General features: G+C 40.5%; 1 protein-coding gene across 3 annotated transcripts in view; it reads right to left on the reverse strand.

The window, feature by feature from the left end:
• arhgef4 (Rho guanine nucleotide exchange factor (GEF) 4) overlaps positions 1–17,193 on the reverse strand; it is a 132,213-nt gene that overhangs the window by 100,622 nt on the left and 14,398 nt on the right. The window contains exon 1 of one of the 3 annotated variants that reach the window (XM_067995520.1): positions 8,540–8,847. The exons of the other annotated variants lie outside the window; for them this stretch is intronic. Within the exon in view, the coding sequence (XP_067851621.1) occupies positions 8,540–8,705 (166 nt within the window). The 5' untranslated portion in view covers positions 8,706–8,847. Of the gene's footprint in view, positions 1–8,539; positions 8,848–17,193 lie in introns of those variants that run through there. 3 annotated transcript variants of the gene reach the window in all.

Consider the following 17,193-nt stretch of genomic DNA (forward strand, 5'->3'; position numbering starts at 1 on the left):
ATGCCCAGATATAGGTTGTTCCTTTCTTTAGTAAATTCCCTGGTAATTTACTAAAGAGCAAATCAGGTTGTGATGATTTAAAGGGATACTCCCTTCGTCGCACTTTGACAATTAATTTGAAGCACAGGAAGGGAGAAGAGCCAAACATTATTAGAATCAGAGAATCATAGCAAGGTTACAGCATGGAAGGACGCCATTTGGCCCATCGAATCCACACCTGCTCTATGCAAGTGCAATCCAGCTAGTCCCACTCCCCCGCCCTATCCCCGTAGCCCTGCAAATTTTTTACTTTCAAGTACTTATCCAGTTCCCTTTTAAAGGGCATGATTGAATCTACCTCCACCACCCCTGCGGGCAGTGCATTCCAGATTCTAACCACTCGCTGTGTAAAAATGTTTTTCCTCATGTCACCTTTGGTTCTTTTGCCAATCACTTTAAATCCATGCCCTCTGGTTCTTGGCCCTTCCACCAATGGGAACAGTTTCTCTCTATTTACTCTGTCTAGACCCTTCTCAGTTCCAAGGAGAACAAGCTCAGCTTCTCCAGTCTATCTATGTAATTAAAATCTCTCACCCCTGGAATCATTCTAGTAAATCTCTTCTGCACCCTCTCTAAGGCCTTCACATCTTTCCTAAAGTGCAGTGCCCAGAAATGGCCACAATACTCCTGTGGTGGCCAAACCAGTGTTTTATAAAGGTTCATCATGACTTCCTTACTTTTGTACTCTATGCCTCTATTTATAAAGCCCAGGATCCCGAATGCTTTTTTAAAGACTTTCTCAACCTGCCCTGCCACCTTCAATGATTAGTGCACATATACCCCCAGATCTCTCTGTTCCTCTACCCCTTTTAGAATTCTGCCCTCTAGTTTATATTGCCTCTCCTCGTTCTTCCTACCGAAATGTATCACTTCACATTTTTCTGCATTAAATTTCATCTGACACGTGTCCGCCTATGCCACCAACCTAACTATATCCTCTTGAAGTCTATCACTATCCTCCTCACTGTTGACTAACCTTCCAAGTTTCGTGTCATCTGCAAATTTTGAAATTGTGCCCTGTACACCCAAGTCCAAGTCATTAATATATATCAAGAAAAGCAGTGGTCCCAGCACCGACCCCTGGGGAACACCACTGTACACCTCCCTCCAGTCCGAAAAACAACCGTTCACCACTACTCTCTGTTTCCTGTCACTTAGCCAATTCTGTATCCATGTTGCTACAGCTTCCATTATTACATGGGCTTCAATCTTGTTATGTGGCACTTTATCAAATGCCTTTTGAAAGTCCATATACACCATATCAACCGCATTGCCCTCATCTACCCTCCCTGTAACCTCATCAAAAAACTTTATCGGGTTAGTTAAACACGATTTGCCTCTAACAAATCCATGCTGGCTTTCCCTAATCAATCCACACTGATCCAAGTGACTGTTAATTTTGTCCCAGATTATCGTTTCTAAAAGTTTCCCCACCACCAAGGTTAAACTGACTGGCCTGTAGTTGCTGGGTTTATCCTTATACTCTTCTTTGAACAAGGGTGCAACATTTCCAATTCTCCAGTCCTCTGGCTCCACCCTCATATCTAAAGATGTTTGGAAGATTACGGTCAGTACCTCCGCAATTTCCACCCTTACTTCCCTCAGCAGCCTAGGATGCATCCTATCTGGACTGGGTGACTTATCTACTTTAAGTACAGCTAGCCTTTCAAGTACCTCTTCTTTATCAATTTTTAGCCCATCCAGTATCTCAACCGTATCTTCCTTTACTGAGACTCTGGCAGCATCTTCTTCCTTGCTAAAGACAGATGCAAAGGACTCATTTAATACTTCGGCTATGCCCTGTGCCTCCATGAGTAGATCTCCTTTATGGTCCCTAATCGGCTCCATCCCTCCTCTTACTACCCGTTTACTGTCTACATGCCTATAGAAGACTTTTGGATTCCTTTTTATGTTGGCCGCCATTCTATTCTCACACTCTCTCTTTGCCCCTCTTATTTCCTTTTTCACATCCCTTCTGAACTTTCTATATTCAGCCTGGTTCTCACTTGTGTTATCAACCTGACATCTGTGATACGCCCCTTTTTCCGCTTCATCTTACTCTCTATCTCTTTTGTCATCCAGGGACCTCTGGCTTTAGTTGCCCTACCTTTCTCCCTCGTGGGAATGTACCTAGACTGTACCCGAACCATCTCCTCTTTAAAGGCCGCTCACTGTTCAATTACAGTTTTGCCTGCCAATCTTTGATTCCAATTTATCCGGGCCAGATCTGTTCTCATCCCACTTACATCATGATGTTGCCATATGTAAGTGATGCAATAATGGAGGTCGTGCATTGTTTTGCATCTTTGTAAAATTTTTTAAGGAAGTGCCCCTTTAAATTTATTATTTCAATAAACTCGTCAGTGTCTGTATTAAATAAAATGACAGATGCTGAGGAGGTAGCTGAAGGCTATATTTTAATCTCAGCATCATCTGAGCCACTTGACTGCATTTAAAGCGTTATAGCCCTCCTGAACAGCCATTATTCAATGTCTCATGATGATTAATACTCAGGTTTGCAAGACTGAAAGCAGTTGGCTAGAGCAACTGACCTGAGATAACTCTGGTTGACTCAACTGCCAATATTTCTGGCTTGAGGCCTAGGTCCAATCCTATTTACTTCACTTCCTTTCAAGGTCAAAAGACAAGATTTGAACTCATGCAAATTTATCAGAAACCTGATGAAAGGTTTAAAAAATATTACAATGATTAATTTTAATGTCAGTGCCTATCTTCTGTATTTGTGCTCTCTAAAACACACTCTAGGACATATATTGATCATGTAGCACAACATTTGGCTAAAACTCACACAAGCAATAAATGTGATCTTCATTAATAGGATCCTCAGGTCTTTATTAAATATTAATTGTGTGTTAGTTCCTTTAAGCTGCAAAGGAATGTACTTGAGGTAGCATTCAGTCATTCTTTACAACATCATTACTCTTTGCAACATAGTAAATATATTGTTGCCTTAATATTTATGTTCCCATGTGGAGAGAATAAACTTCTCAATGTGTATATTATTCAGGTGGCTCTTGTTTGCATAATTTATTTAGCTGTGGTGGAACAGACTAAATTATACTCTGCCCCAGGCTTAGCTAAATCAGTTTTCCAGCAATGCTGTTGTTTGAATTAGTCTAAATTTGTAACCTGGTGAGTCACTGACACTGTAAATATAAATTACAAATCAGTAGTTCAGCAAATAACCGTATGGGACTAGTTCCTATTAATGGTTGTCATCAATTGGTTTCTGTGGTGTATCTGCACACTTTCAAAATGAAAACCCAGACACCAAAAATCATTGTAACATTCATTTAGGGTCCTCGCAACTGGTGCAGAAAAAAGTTTATTTTTTCTCTTCAGTCTGTGTTACACTCAATCAAGAGAGAGGAAGGCACATGAACTACCCTATCACCTAGTCTATATGGGTAGGATTCTAACCTTATATAAGACTTAAAAAATATATATAGGTTCGTAGGAGTGCAGTTTAGTCTAAAGAAAATAGAACTTTTCTAGGACTTGAATTTAAAATATTGAACTTCTATGAAAATGTTTACACCCTGCATTCACTGGCAGGAACTGCATTTCATATTAATGAAATGTTCCATATAAGGAACTGATTGTCAGTGTCCCCTATTTTAATGATTTAGTGATGTAAAGTAGGCCATTGCCTTGTATACTATTTATATGCAGCTACATTTGATATGAAATACTGTGACATTTGATTGATATATATGTGCGTCGACCATTAATGTATTTTCCAGCATTGGCACGGAATGTGTGACAACCTCTTATCTCAAAGAATTTGCCACACATTCCTTGCTAATTCATGTAGTGATATGTGTGTAGGAATGTAGAGTGCGACAGCAGCCTGATCAAGTGAGTTTATTCATGCTGCAGACACTGATGCAACAGGAAGTGATCTCACTATCTCTAGTTGGTGTCAAATTGACGATCACCTCAGAGTTAAGATGAATGAATGGCTCTACTTTTATGCATTGCCTACTGGGAGACAAAAAGGGGCATTTAAATTGTATCCTGAGAATTGAGTTTGGAATATGAGAAAAAAGCATAGCACAAATAGATGTATGCCAATCAAAAGCATTTTAAGCTGACATCACTGTTTCAACCAATGTGTCAATATGTCAGTGTTCCAGAAGAAAAATGAACTTTTTCCACTGGGATTGGAGGTGGCCAGTAGCAACCTATTAGATCAACTGGAAGGAGGATTGGAGGGCGATCAATTGGATGTTACTTTCTCCCACTGTTTTGAGGCCAGAAAGTTTTAAGATGAGCTTATGGTTTTGGAGTCACAGTTACAGGTTATTTTTTTAACGTTTGTCCCCAGTGAAGTTACAAACAAGCTGCTAAAATTCAGCTTTTAAAAACTTATTTCCTCAAAAGCTATTGTGTCATATGAAAGTTGATGCAAAGCTTATTTTTCTTCAAGTGCTTTTTTTTAATATAAGGAAGATCTTCCCTGTTGTGAAGGCATCAACTGGCTTAATTTGAGTGTTGCTATGCAGAGTTTAGAATTAAAGTTTAGGGGGTGGGATTGGGACGGTGATGAGTTTGACTTAATTTAAAAAAGTCCAGCCCGCTTCCCATATTTGGGATTTTACTATGGTGTCCTACCGTCAAGTGTGATGTGGACTGTTGGTGTGAGTGCGTTATAGCATCCATTTACATTCTGTGACAATTGAAAGCCATTTGTAGTTTGTTTGTGTACTCGTGGTGGAGGTCCCTTTGTTACTGTGCAGGAACCAGGGAGAGAGCTTGCACTGTCTGTACTGCAGTTGTCGACATCCCTGGGGAAATCTGAGGCGTGACATTAATGATCTATAAGGGTATAGCAGATTGCAAAACCCAGACTGGAGGCTATCAGCCAATTTTACCTGAAAACACAAAATTCAGCTCCCCATGACTGTTTCTGCAAACCATATTTTCACACACTTCAGATTTTGTTCTAATGATATGCTGTGTGCAATAATTTTTATTTCCAGAAAATGCAAATAAACTTTTTTGACAGGATCAAAAGAGCAGCATAGCTAGAAATTACTGTTAGTGATGATAGTGGACAGATACTTAATATGCACCAATGAGTTTTCTCTGTCTGTTATTTTATGAAGATGTTATCTCGTTTCCTTTAAGTGGGTTAATATAGCAGACAGAGGAACGTCATTTGAACACATTCAGCTTTTGTCCGCAATTAGGGCCAACAGTAATTTCTAGGCTTGTGTTTCAAAAACAGAAAATGTTTGAAATCCACAGCAGGCTGATCAGCATCTGAAAGAGGATAAGACACATTGATATCGGGGTGTGACCCTTCCTCAGAACTCAATTCTAGGGCTTTGATTTGATGACATTAACTCATCCTTATCCCTCCTATAGCTACTTCTAACAAAAAAAGCAGTCGATGTAAAATAGTTAAACCTGCATATCTTCAATTCCTGTAATTTCCCTCCCCTCCCCTCTCCCCCACACTCCTGACTCTGGGATTCTATGGGGTCCGCGACAGAGAAAGATGCAACAGGGAGACTGTTTTGTCCTGTGAACATATACACACTGCCGGTTGGCATCAGTGTAGATGCTTGCTATGAAAGGTTTCAGTTCACTAATGAACGTGATGATGGCAATTTTCAATTTCCGGCCGCCCGCTTCTTGCCTGAAACGCGGGTGGCAGTAGTTGAAGATTGGGTGGGGAGGAGGGACACCACGGCCGTCCATGGTCTGCCTGATGCAGATTTCAGGTGGGCCTGTAAATGGGCAAACAGCACGTCCACCTGTTTCAGGCGGGAAGCTGTTCAAATACACAAATCGGGCTCCTGAGTCATTGTAGGACTCCAATTGCAATTTTGAAGTACAAATAGTAGGAGCGAGCATCACGCACTCTCCGCCCATCTATACCAGGTGGTGAGCAAGCCCCGAACCAGCGGTCCTTAAAGTAACAGCCATGAGAAGCAGCAGCGATCCTCTTAACTCCACAAAAATAGCGCAGCCCACTGCTGGCCCATGATTGTGCTCCATGTCCCCTCCCTAGCCCTACCTGCCAGCCAGCTCACATAGGAGATGCTGATTCCCACCCTTCCACAACTGGCGAGCTGCAGCCTCATTTAAAATGAGGCCTGTTTTGAGTGGAAGTTGAAAGTCCACCCCCTCAATTCCCCCCAAGTATCTGAGGTTATAGTTTCAATTCCCCCCAAGTATCTGAGGTTATAGTTTCAATTCCCCCATGTATCTGAGGTTATAGTTTCAATTCCCCCCCATGTATCTGAGGTTATAGTTTCAATTCCCCCCATGTATCTGAGGTTACAGTTTCAATTCCCCCCATGTATCTGAGGTTATAGTTTCAATTCCCCCATGTATCTGAGGTTACAGTTTCAATTCCCCCCGTGTATCTGAGGTTACAGTTTCAATTCCCCCCATGTATCTGAGGTTACAGTTTCAATTCCCCCCATGTATCTGAGGTTATAGTTTCAATTCCTCCCATGTATCTGAGGTTACAGTTTCAATTCCCCCCATGTATCTGAGGTTATAGTTTCAATTCCCCCCATGTATCTGAGGTTACAGTTTCAATTCCCCCCATGTATCTGAGGTTATAGTTTCAATTTCCCCCCAATGTATCTGAGGTTATAGTTTCAATTTTCCCCCAATGTATCTGAGGAAACAGTTTCAATCACAGGAAATATTTACAATATCTAACCTCTATATTTCTCTACATTACAACAGTGACTACACATCAAAAGTATTTAATTGGCTGTAAAGTGCTTTATTTCATGTGGTGTTAATCTCAGCAGATTGAGACTGCCTTCTTCAGGGGACCTCAAACCAGTTCTCTCTGGAGTCAGGTCAGGTCCTGATTCTGAATTTACACTGCAAGTTTAGTGTCCATGGGAAAGGCAAACCACTTCATGGCTTCAATTTAGATAGTACTTCATTAGCTGTAAAGTGCTTTGGGACATTCACACAGGATGTGAAAGGTGCTATATAAATGCAAGTCTTTATATCTCTTTCTTTAGATCTGAGTTTATTAGGAATCAAACTGTTTTGATACCCAAATCAGGACTAATGGTTTCATTATGTTGATGTTTTTATTTTGGGTTCATCAAGGTGAGGGATGCTCATATCTTGGAATGGAACACTGTGCATTCCTAGTTTCATTACTTCACACCCAGGTTACTGAGTGTTAATAAATGTCTGACAAACCTTTTCTTGTTTGGGGAAGGAGAAAAGCAGTGCCTCGTTATCAACACGAGACGTACAAATGATGTGAGCCACTTTACATTATTGCACAGTGTTAGTCAATAAATGAAAAAAATGTTGGCAAACACTCTCCTCAAGACTTTTGCAACTACACTCAGGATGAGGTAGAATCTTGACCTTGTCCAATCAGAGTTTGAGTTCATTTGACAATGTTAAATATGATAATCTTACAACTTACTCCATAAAATTTAACAAGAATTGTCCCAACATCCGAGGAGGTTTCAGTTCCTCTGATGAAGCCTTGATTAACAATGATTAAGCATTTATATGTTGATAGGGCGAGTTGAAGTAAATTGAGTGGGAGGAGGCTTTTGTGGAGCATGAACACCGGCATTGACTGGTTGGGCCGAATGGCCTGTTTCTCTGCTGTAAATTCTATGTAAAAATACAAATGAATAAAATTCCTTTCTATGCTAGTATAACCATTTATTTTTTAAAAGTTATTGACTACATCAAGATAGTACATTCAGACAGGGATTTTCCCTGAATGATTAACTACTGCATTATCAAAGGAATCAAAATCCCTGGAAGAGTTCTCTATGTTTTCTGAATCTTAGAATGGGATTTAGAAACAACTTGCATTCTGTCCAGCCTTTCTTGTGACTTCTTGCTGACAGTTTAAGGAATGGTAAAAATCACTGCAACAATTTACTCTCCAGCCTTGAAAATGTCTTTAAGATGAAAAAACAGAAAACAGAGAGAATATAGAGAAACCACGTTGTTTGAAATAAAACACCTGCAAAAAAAAACCTTTCAGTCCGTAAAATCCGAGAACCTTTTGAAACGAGCTGCTTCCAATAGCACACCATATAGTTAATTCCATTGGTTCTCACCTTGGCAACATTCCAATTTGAAATTCATTAGATTCTGTGAGAGTGTCACAAACTCCCACTAGACTGTACTAAGGAAAATTATGAGCAAGCTAGGATTCTGCTAGCTGGGCGCTCATAACTCACCCAGAAATTAGAGAGATTTGAAGCTTTCTTCTCTTTTGGTAAAAGCACTATTTGATTAAAAAGTACCCTTGTCATGCTTTATCCCATCAACCGTAGGTGGAAATTGCCTATTTAAGATAGAATACACTAATCAAATTATCTGCTTATTAAAGGAAGCAACATGCTGACAAAAAGGAGAGTCTCCTTATCCTTTGCCTAAGGATTAATGGGTTTATCTCCCGGTGTTTGTACATGATTTTACTCAAGGTCAATCAATAGCGCAGAGATCAAGCGGTGCTTACCAGAAGCAGAGTGCAGACTCTCCAGGCTCCAGTACCTCGACAGGGCTCCCCTTATACCATAACTGCTGTCAGACTCCGAACCAGGAGACAGCCCTGAGCTGCCGCTGCTGCTGCAACTGCCTGCCGTGTGTGGCCCACTCGACTCGCCGCATTGTTGGGTCCTCATGCAGAAAGACTGGCCGAGGAGAGATCTCCTCTCTTCTGTGCTTAGAGTCGGCTACAAGCCTGAGCCGAAGAATCTGCCCCTGTCGCAATCAGCCTTTGGTGTGGTACCTGCTACTGTCTGGTGATAGACTGACTGCAAATCCCTCAGTGAACACTAGCTGCATCACTCTCACATACACACAGTGATGTCACGGGGGTCCACTGAGGGGGCTCCTTGACCTACTGTAAGAAGACAGTGTACATAGTATGGGGAAAAAAATCATTTGGGTTTTTTTTGTGGTGAATCCGTTTGTACTTCAGAGCTAAGAAAAACAAACCTACATTCAACATATATATTGATACTGATAAATATATTAATTTTGAAAAATTATATTTACGAAGGCTTAAGAACACCATATGTGTTTTTTGTTGCTGCTCTAGGGAGGTGAAAGCATCACTCCTGGCGAACTTTTATCCATGCTTTTTGCCAATGGCATAGTAAAACCAGCCCTCCTCTTTTTTTTATACTTCCCAAATATAGGGGAATCACACATGTGAACCCACAACTCTATGGTGTAAGGTACTTGGAGCCTGCAGCACACTGTTCAAGTGCACTCCTTTACATCTTACACAATTTTAAGAGTAAGAATTTTGAAACCAAAGATTGATTCCAAAGCTTGGAGTTTAGCTTGCTTCAATAACTGGCAAGCGTCAGGATTTTGGTAGATTAGTAACGCTTCTTAGGTTAGTGTCACGTCTTGAGATTTTTAGTGTTCTTTTTCTTCACATAAAGGATTTGGGAATGAGTCATGTTGAAGGGTTGTGATTTAAAATAAAGTGGGGGTAATTCTGACTTTGTGCGATAGTGTAAAACAGGTGATGGCGAATCGGCAGCTGGTTTTACATCTCTCCTGATTTTTATTTCCATTGAAGTATCAAACTGCTGCAAAAAAAGCCACAGGCAAGTTGTGTATTAAAGCTAGATAAGCCGGTTTGTGGAATGTTGCGGCTCACAGTCTACTTCAAACTGAGACAATGCAGGTCAAATGTCTCATCCCAGGCCCATTAAGCCAGGCTACCTTTGCCTATTTTGAGAATTTTTTTTTTTTGGTTGTTTGTATATTCGGTGGCCCTGTAGGTAACACCTCTCTGTCTGCACACTGTGATTGCCTTGGCAACAGGCAGTTGGAAAGACTTTCTGTAATCACCAGGTATTGTTCTGTGATTTATAAATGCGAAGGGTTCGAGGATTTCATTTCCACATTCACCTGAGGAAGGAGGAAGCCTCCGAAAGCTTGTGAATTTCAAATAAAATTGTTGGACTATAACTTGGTGTTGTAAAATTGTTTACAATTGAGAATTATAGGATGTGGTGTCTTAAAACCCACACCCTAAAGGGAGAGAAGAGGTGGCCAGATTTATTGACGGGCCTACTGGTGAATTACTGAACAAGGAAGTTAGAAGCATAGCCTCTCACTAGCTGAAAATGGTGAGAAACAGGGAAAAGGGACACATGGGCAGTCAGACAGCTAGTTGGGTCCAGGAACAAAACCTGGCCTAGTGAGGGGAAGCTCACCCAACTCAAGCCCAGAGCCAATTAGAATCCAAAGGCTAACCAAGAAAGTTAAATAAGCCCTCAAATGGGAATAGTGTGGTGTATTTTTATTGTTCTTGGGGAGGGTTCTGTAGTTAGTTGAATAAAGATGAGATTTGATTACTTCGGTCACTGTTCATTCACTTGCTGTCTAAAAAATAAGGCAGCTTAATGATTTATATCTGGCTACATCTCACTAAGTGTTTCAGTCTGTCTTCAGAAAGGATATAAAAGCACAATTATGGAAGTTGTGATATCCAGTTCAGATTACAGATTTCAGATTATTGTTACACCACTAGGTTACACTACTATGTAGTTAGATATTGGGTAGTATAGGAACAATCCTTAAGATTGGACCACTTACAAGAGTGACCAGCACCGCTGTATCCGAAAGAATAATTATGGCAGACCAGAATCTTGTGACAGTTAGTAATGCCAGTAATTGTTGTACAGTATAATTATTGTCTTGGCAGATGAGTGAGAAAGGATTAAGAAAGCACAAAAAGGCTTTTCTATTGGAACAAAACAGGTTTATTATTAGGGATATAGGGAAGTACAGGACTGGCAAGGACTATTTGGATCTTCTGACAGGTCCCAAGAACTAAAACCATTCCCTGAAATATCTGTCCAATTTTCTCTTAAAATTTTCCATACTATCTACCTCAACTGCTTCTCTGTGCAGTTCTGACTTTGGGAAACCCACCAAAGAAGTAGGAAAAGAAAGAGAAACAACTTTGAGAGAGAGAGAGAGAGAGAGAAAAAAAAAAGAGAAAAAGGAGAATGTTTGTTACATGGAGAGTTTGAGAAGCCAAAGGTGAGAGAAGTATCAGCTATCGAGTGATCCATGAGCAGGCTGCTTGAATGCTCCCTTCGTTCTGAGGTAATAATACGTTTTTAAATGGGCACACAAAATGTGGGTTGTCCTGACACAATTTCACTGTATAAGGAGCTAATTGATTTAGTGTTACTCACCAGCAGGTTGATGCAACAGAAAAAAGAATAAATCATAGTTCACTTCCAGTAAGCAGGTCAACTTCTTACATCCTTGATGCTGATTCCTATACTTCACTTACAGTAGCAAACAGAAGCCGAATTGACGCGTGATTTAACGCCCATCTGCCACAGCAAACAACATGACTTTAAGCAGCCCAACCTGGACAAAGTCTATCGCTTTGATGGGCTTCCAAAAGTCAGTAGCAAACAGTGTGACTTTTGACTTCACTTTTCTACCATTATCTTACAAATGAGAAAGCAAAGTCGAAGGTGGCCAAAACAAGTTTGAATTCTGCCTCAAGGCTTTCCACTCCTCCTTGTGTTGCAGCTGCTTTGTGAGTACTCATTGGTTTCTTTATCTCACAGCAGAAAACTTGCCCAGTAGAAAGTATATTAAGAATTGTTCATGCACCTATATTACTACAGTGACTACACTTCAAAAGTACTTCAGCGGTTGTAAAGCGCTTTGGGACATCCTGAGGTCATGAAAGGCACTATAGAAATTTAAATCTTTCTTTTTTTTCACCCACACATTGCATGCACCCGAAGTACTTTCCCTTCTGTTGACGGGCTCTACACAATAAACGAGACTTAAGAGTGATTGGAAGACATCAACTTGAAAGAGGCATTGCATTCTACAAATGTGGCCTGATACTAACTGCAGACGTTCTAAAACAACTATGATCGGAGATTGGCTGCCTTCTATAGATGAAATGTAGTAAATATTTTTGACAAGTACACTGAAGAGGTGAGTGCCCAGAGAAGGGAGTAGGCTGGTTTGTGACTGAAGTCAGCAGCTTCCATTAATCTGTGGAACACATTCCTATACTCCTCTAAAAATGGATGATTAACACTCAAGAGTTTCACAGCAAGCAGGGAATTATTCCATTGTGACAAGCCTGCATTTGCATAGTGACTACTTGCTACAACTCTCGGTATCCATTAAATATGTCAGAGCACGTGCGGTACATCGAAAATATTTAGCCCATGATCTAATGTTTGAACAGGAAAAGACAGTAGTGTTGTACTGATTCACGAGGGAGAAACTCGCTCAGTCCCATGTTTGATTAAACCTTTCATCAAACTGACTACTATTGATTGTTTTTTGTTCCCAATTGCACCAGCTTTCAAGATCATAAAACATTCTTCTTCGGGTGAGTAATGGAAAGGTGCAATATACAGCTGCATTATGAATCATGTCTGGAGTGCAAAATGATTAGATTTGGCCTGTACATGTATACATCTTTGGAACTGCTTGAACTGTAGAATCTCTCTACTTTAACCTTGTACTGCACTTGTTTACAGTAACAGCAGAAATAGTTGTGACGACCTTTGTAGAGGTTGCTACCTATTTGGTGAATCCCTGAGCCTTTTTTGGCGGGCTGCAGCACCACTATTGCTGTTACTGCAGCGGAGGAGCAATAGTATAGAAATATAAACATGTTTAGTACAGGAGGAGGGCATTAGCCTCTTACTTCTGCTGACAGTTGGTCCTGTTCATCAAATGAATTGGTCGGTCAATTATATGAGGCTTGAGGTTGGAATGCAAAAAGTAAATTTCAGGCAGGCAGATGCAACAGGTCTATTTTAAGATTTAATAGTACCCTCAATCTGCAGTAAAACTGACAATAAATCTCAGATTTTACAACAGTTGCTCAATTCCAGCTGCTTCTTTGTGACCTCATAGAGAAGCTTGTCTTGATTTTATTGTTCTTGTTTAATAGACATCTCAGTTATCATCCTTCAGCTTATTCAATTTGTGATCAAAACAGGATAAATGGAAAACAATGGATACCCTGGATTTAAGGAAAGGCAGTAATTCAATTAGATGGCTTCATAAAATATGAGAACCAAGCTGCAATGTTTTGCAAGAGTTATCTCAAGGCCCCCACTTATCTCTGTTGGCAAGTGTACTGTCCAGTATGGGTCTGAGCCATTTAAAATAGGAAGCTTTGATCTCCTGTCTGTGCTGAGTTGAATTGTGACTGCTGACAGAGGGTTGTGGGTTCAAGTCCCACTCCAGAGACTTGAGCAAATAATCTAGGCTGACACTTAGTGCAGAACTGAGGGTGTGCTGCACTGTCAGAGGTGCTGTCTTTCGGATGAGACATTAAACCGAGGCCCTGTCTGCTCTCTCAGGTGGATGTAAAAGATCCCATGGCACTATTTCGAGGAAGAGCAGGGGACTTCTCCCGTGTCCTGGCCAATGTTTATCCATCAACCAACATCACTAAAACAGATTACTCGGTCATTATCACATTGCTGCTTGTGAATCCTTGCTGTGAGCAAATTGGCTGCCGCATTTCCTACATTACAACAGTAACTACACTTCAAAAGTACTTCATTGGCTGTAAAGAGCTTTCAAACATCCTGAGGTCACAAAAGCACTCTATAAATGCAAGTTCTTCCTTTCATTCTTTCTTTCTTTCAACCCATGGACTGGGATGGAGAAAGGAAGAGTCTTCCTAGCTTCCCCTTCTGATCTCTATCCAGTAATACCTGCTGGGAAGTGTCCCTGTCTGCACCGTGGATAAGGGTGGGCCTTGGATATGATGGCTGTCATCATCAAAAAGCCTGTCCATCTAGGTTCACACGTGAAGAATGGCTACTTGGAGAGTAGAGAGTGGTTGGCACTTGTGAACCAGTGTTTTGAGAATAGATGGGGAGAAAATTTAGAGGTGGAGGGGAAATAAACAAAAACTAGCTGAGTCCTGAGATCGGATTGCAGCCTCAATCATTGCGTGTATGTTATGATTTGCAATTACAGTGAGGTTTTTGGAGGATAGCTTTATTTTGTTTTACTGCTGGCAGCAGCAATCATGGCAGATGCTTAAAGCCAGTACGTTCCATCCCATAATTATGTGATGATTCAATATTAAAAAGCAAATGATTGCAACAAAATCACTTCAGGTTAATTGAGTAGTAGACAGGTGGTTCTTGGGTACTGGTAGGATGTGAATGTAAATTAGAAACTAATCATTAAGGCTTTTGTACAATTTGACTCAGCCAACTCATTGTGGTACTCTCACGATAAGTGGTCTATTGAAAGTCAGACTATTGGAGCAGGATGCCACCTAATCACTGTAACTGCACAAATCTGACTCAACATACTGACACAAAACAGAACCCAAGCTTCAACTCTGCTGTAGTGCTCTTTGATGGTGTAATTTGCATATGACACAAATACATGTAAAACATTTGTGGTAAGGATGTTCCCAAGGATGGGTGAAACTAGAACTAGGGGGCATAATCTTAGAATAAGGGGCTGCTCTTTCAAAACTGAGATGAGGAGAAACTTCTTCACTCAGAGGGTGGTAGGTCTGTGGAGTTTGCTGCCCCAGGAAGCTGTGGAAGCTACATCATTAAATAAATTTAAAACAGAAATAGACAGTTTCCTAGAAGTAAAGGGAATTAGGGGTTACGGGGAGCAGGCAGGAAATTGGACATGAATTTAGATTTGAGGTTAGGATCAGATCAGCCATGATCTTATTGAATGGCAGAGCAGGCTCGAGGGGCCGATTGGCCTACTCCTGCTCCTATTTCTTATGTTCTTATGTTCTTATATGCCTTGAAATTAGACTCTTAGAATATTAGCATAAAAAACATTTGAGTAATTTCAACAGAAGTTCTAACCTATTTTTGCAACCTCGTGTCCTATTCGACCCCAAGCTGAGCTTCTGACTTCAAATCCCAAAGACTGCCTACTTTAACCTCAGTAACATGCCCTGCCTCCACTCCTACTTCAGTCCATCTGCCATTGAAACCTTCATTATCTCCAGACCCGACTACTCTAATGATGTCATGGCCTGCTTCCCATCCTCCACCCGAAGTAAACATCAGCTCATCCAAAACTCTGCTGCTTGTATTCTATCCCACACCAAGTTCCACTCACCCATTAATGCCTGTCCTTGATCTACGATGGCTCCTGGTCCCCCAATGTCTCGAACTGTGTTTAAATCCCTCCCTATCGCTGTAGCTTCCTCCAATGCTACAACCTATGCCGAAAACTCTCTGATCCTCTGACTCCAGCATCTTTTGCATCCCCGCCTCCCTAAAGTGCATCATGGGCGGCTATGATTGCAGCCGCCAAGGCCTCAAATTCCCTCCCTAAACATCCCCACCTCCCACTCCTCATTTAAGATCCTCCTAAAAACCCACCTCTTTGACCAAGCTTTTGACCACCCTCATATAGCTGTAGCTTTGGCCAGATGTCCATTTTTTTGATTATGCCTCTGTAAGGCACTTTGCGATGTCTTTCTACATTTAAAGCGTTATATAAATGCAAGTTCATCTTGTTAAAGTAAATGGGTTAATGACTCCATTAAAATAATGGGCAAAGGAAGTTCATTCAATCAGAATAAGGAGTTGTTAGCTAATAATAATTAATGAGCCTAATTTCAAAGCAATGGAGCATTTTTTGTTCTGAACACTAATGTTAGCACTAACGTCAGTTTAGTGTAAAGTGAGAACTTTTTCACTAACTTTGCAAATGGAGGAAAATTTACCACACAACCTTTTTACACTCATATTAGCAACCAGAAGAAAATATATTTGTATGTGTAAATGGGATTAGTGTAGACGAACCTCACTACGGACTAGTTCTAGTTCACCTTTGTACTGTCATCTACAGGGCCTTGGCATCGTTTTATCTTCAATGTAACATGGGGTTTAAATTTATATGGAATTTGCCTGACATGCTCTTAATAGAACAGTAAATGCAGATACCCTGTGGCACTGTTCTCTGCATAATGCAACACTTCAGTTTATTCTTTCTGTACCTTTACTGGGCCAAGGTTGTTTAAAGTCAGGTTGTAATTGTTTCCTTGTTATTTTTGTGATTCATCATAGAATCTAATAGCACAGAAGGGGGCCATTTAGCCCATCGCGCCTGTGCCCAATGTAACATTGCATTACTTTATAGGATTGAGGTTTCTTTTTAAACGGTAAACTGTAACGAGTACACAAGTCTCATGAATCTGATTTTGCTGGTTTCTAGGAATCTCTGACTTGCTCACTGTAACCTTCAAGTCTTTGCGGTCCCACAGTCAAATTCGCGAGACATCTATAGTCATTACAGTTCCCCCGGCTGTAATGTGTAATCTCACTACATAATAAAGAAGAAAAAAAGGATTTGCACTTAATTACATGCAGCTGTAAAGACAAATAGTTGCAGGTGGATAATACGTCACTGTCCAAATAATCTAGTCTTGTGGTTGGGCAGCGGATCCAAGGACAGTGGACTACAATATTTCAATTGAATAATGCCTGTTTAAAATGACAACTAAATTATCTGTTAGAACCTATGAAGCATCGTGTGTGTAATTTTAAAAATGATTTTAGCAAGATGAAGATAAGACAGGGAAAGGTAGAGCAAGCAATATTAAAATAGGAGTGCCGTCTCATTTTAAGGAAAGCCAAGCAAAAATTTCTGCCAACAGTAAAATACGCTTAATGGAATGCATCAAATTTTCTGCTTGCAAGTGTATATTTTAGGGATCTTATTATGATTTCATCACTGCTTTCCTACTGAACACTTAGCAAAAAAAGGTGTTTCACCAAACCATTAGTTTCTTGCTGTCTGCTTATTCTGTTTTTGTCAATAGTGCGCCATCTGGTGGTTCTCAAACACATTAGCACTGACAAAATGTTCTCCAACGCAACTGAGAGTGAAATTGGGAGCATGAGCAGTTTGAGTTTATCTCAACAGACTCCTGTAATTTTGTGACTTAATATGGGCTCACCTGTCCAATTTTGCTGCTGTACCTCTACTCTTTTACCACAGATTAAAATGTAGACAAGTAAACTAGTGCTGCGTTTGATAAAATGACGTACTTGCAGACCACGTGTTATACACAGTTTGTATAATGTGAAGCAGTTTTGCTTGGAAACTTTAAAAAATGTCATTTTTATGTTTTAATGTTGC

This window comes from Heptranchias perlo, chromosome 13, assembly GCF_035084215.1.
Source record: "Heptranchias perlo isolate sHepPer1 chromosome 13, sHepPer1.hap1, whole genome shotgun sequence".
NCBI classification, from domain to species: domain Eukaryota; kingdom Metazoa; phylum Chordata; class Chondrichthyes; order Hexanchiformes; family Hexanchidae; genus Heptranchias; species Heptranchias perlo.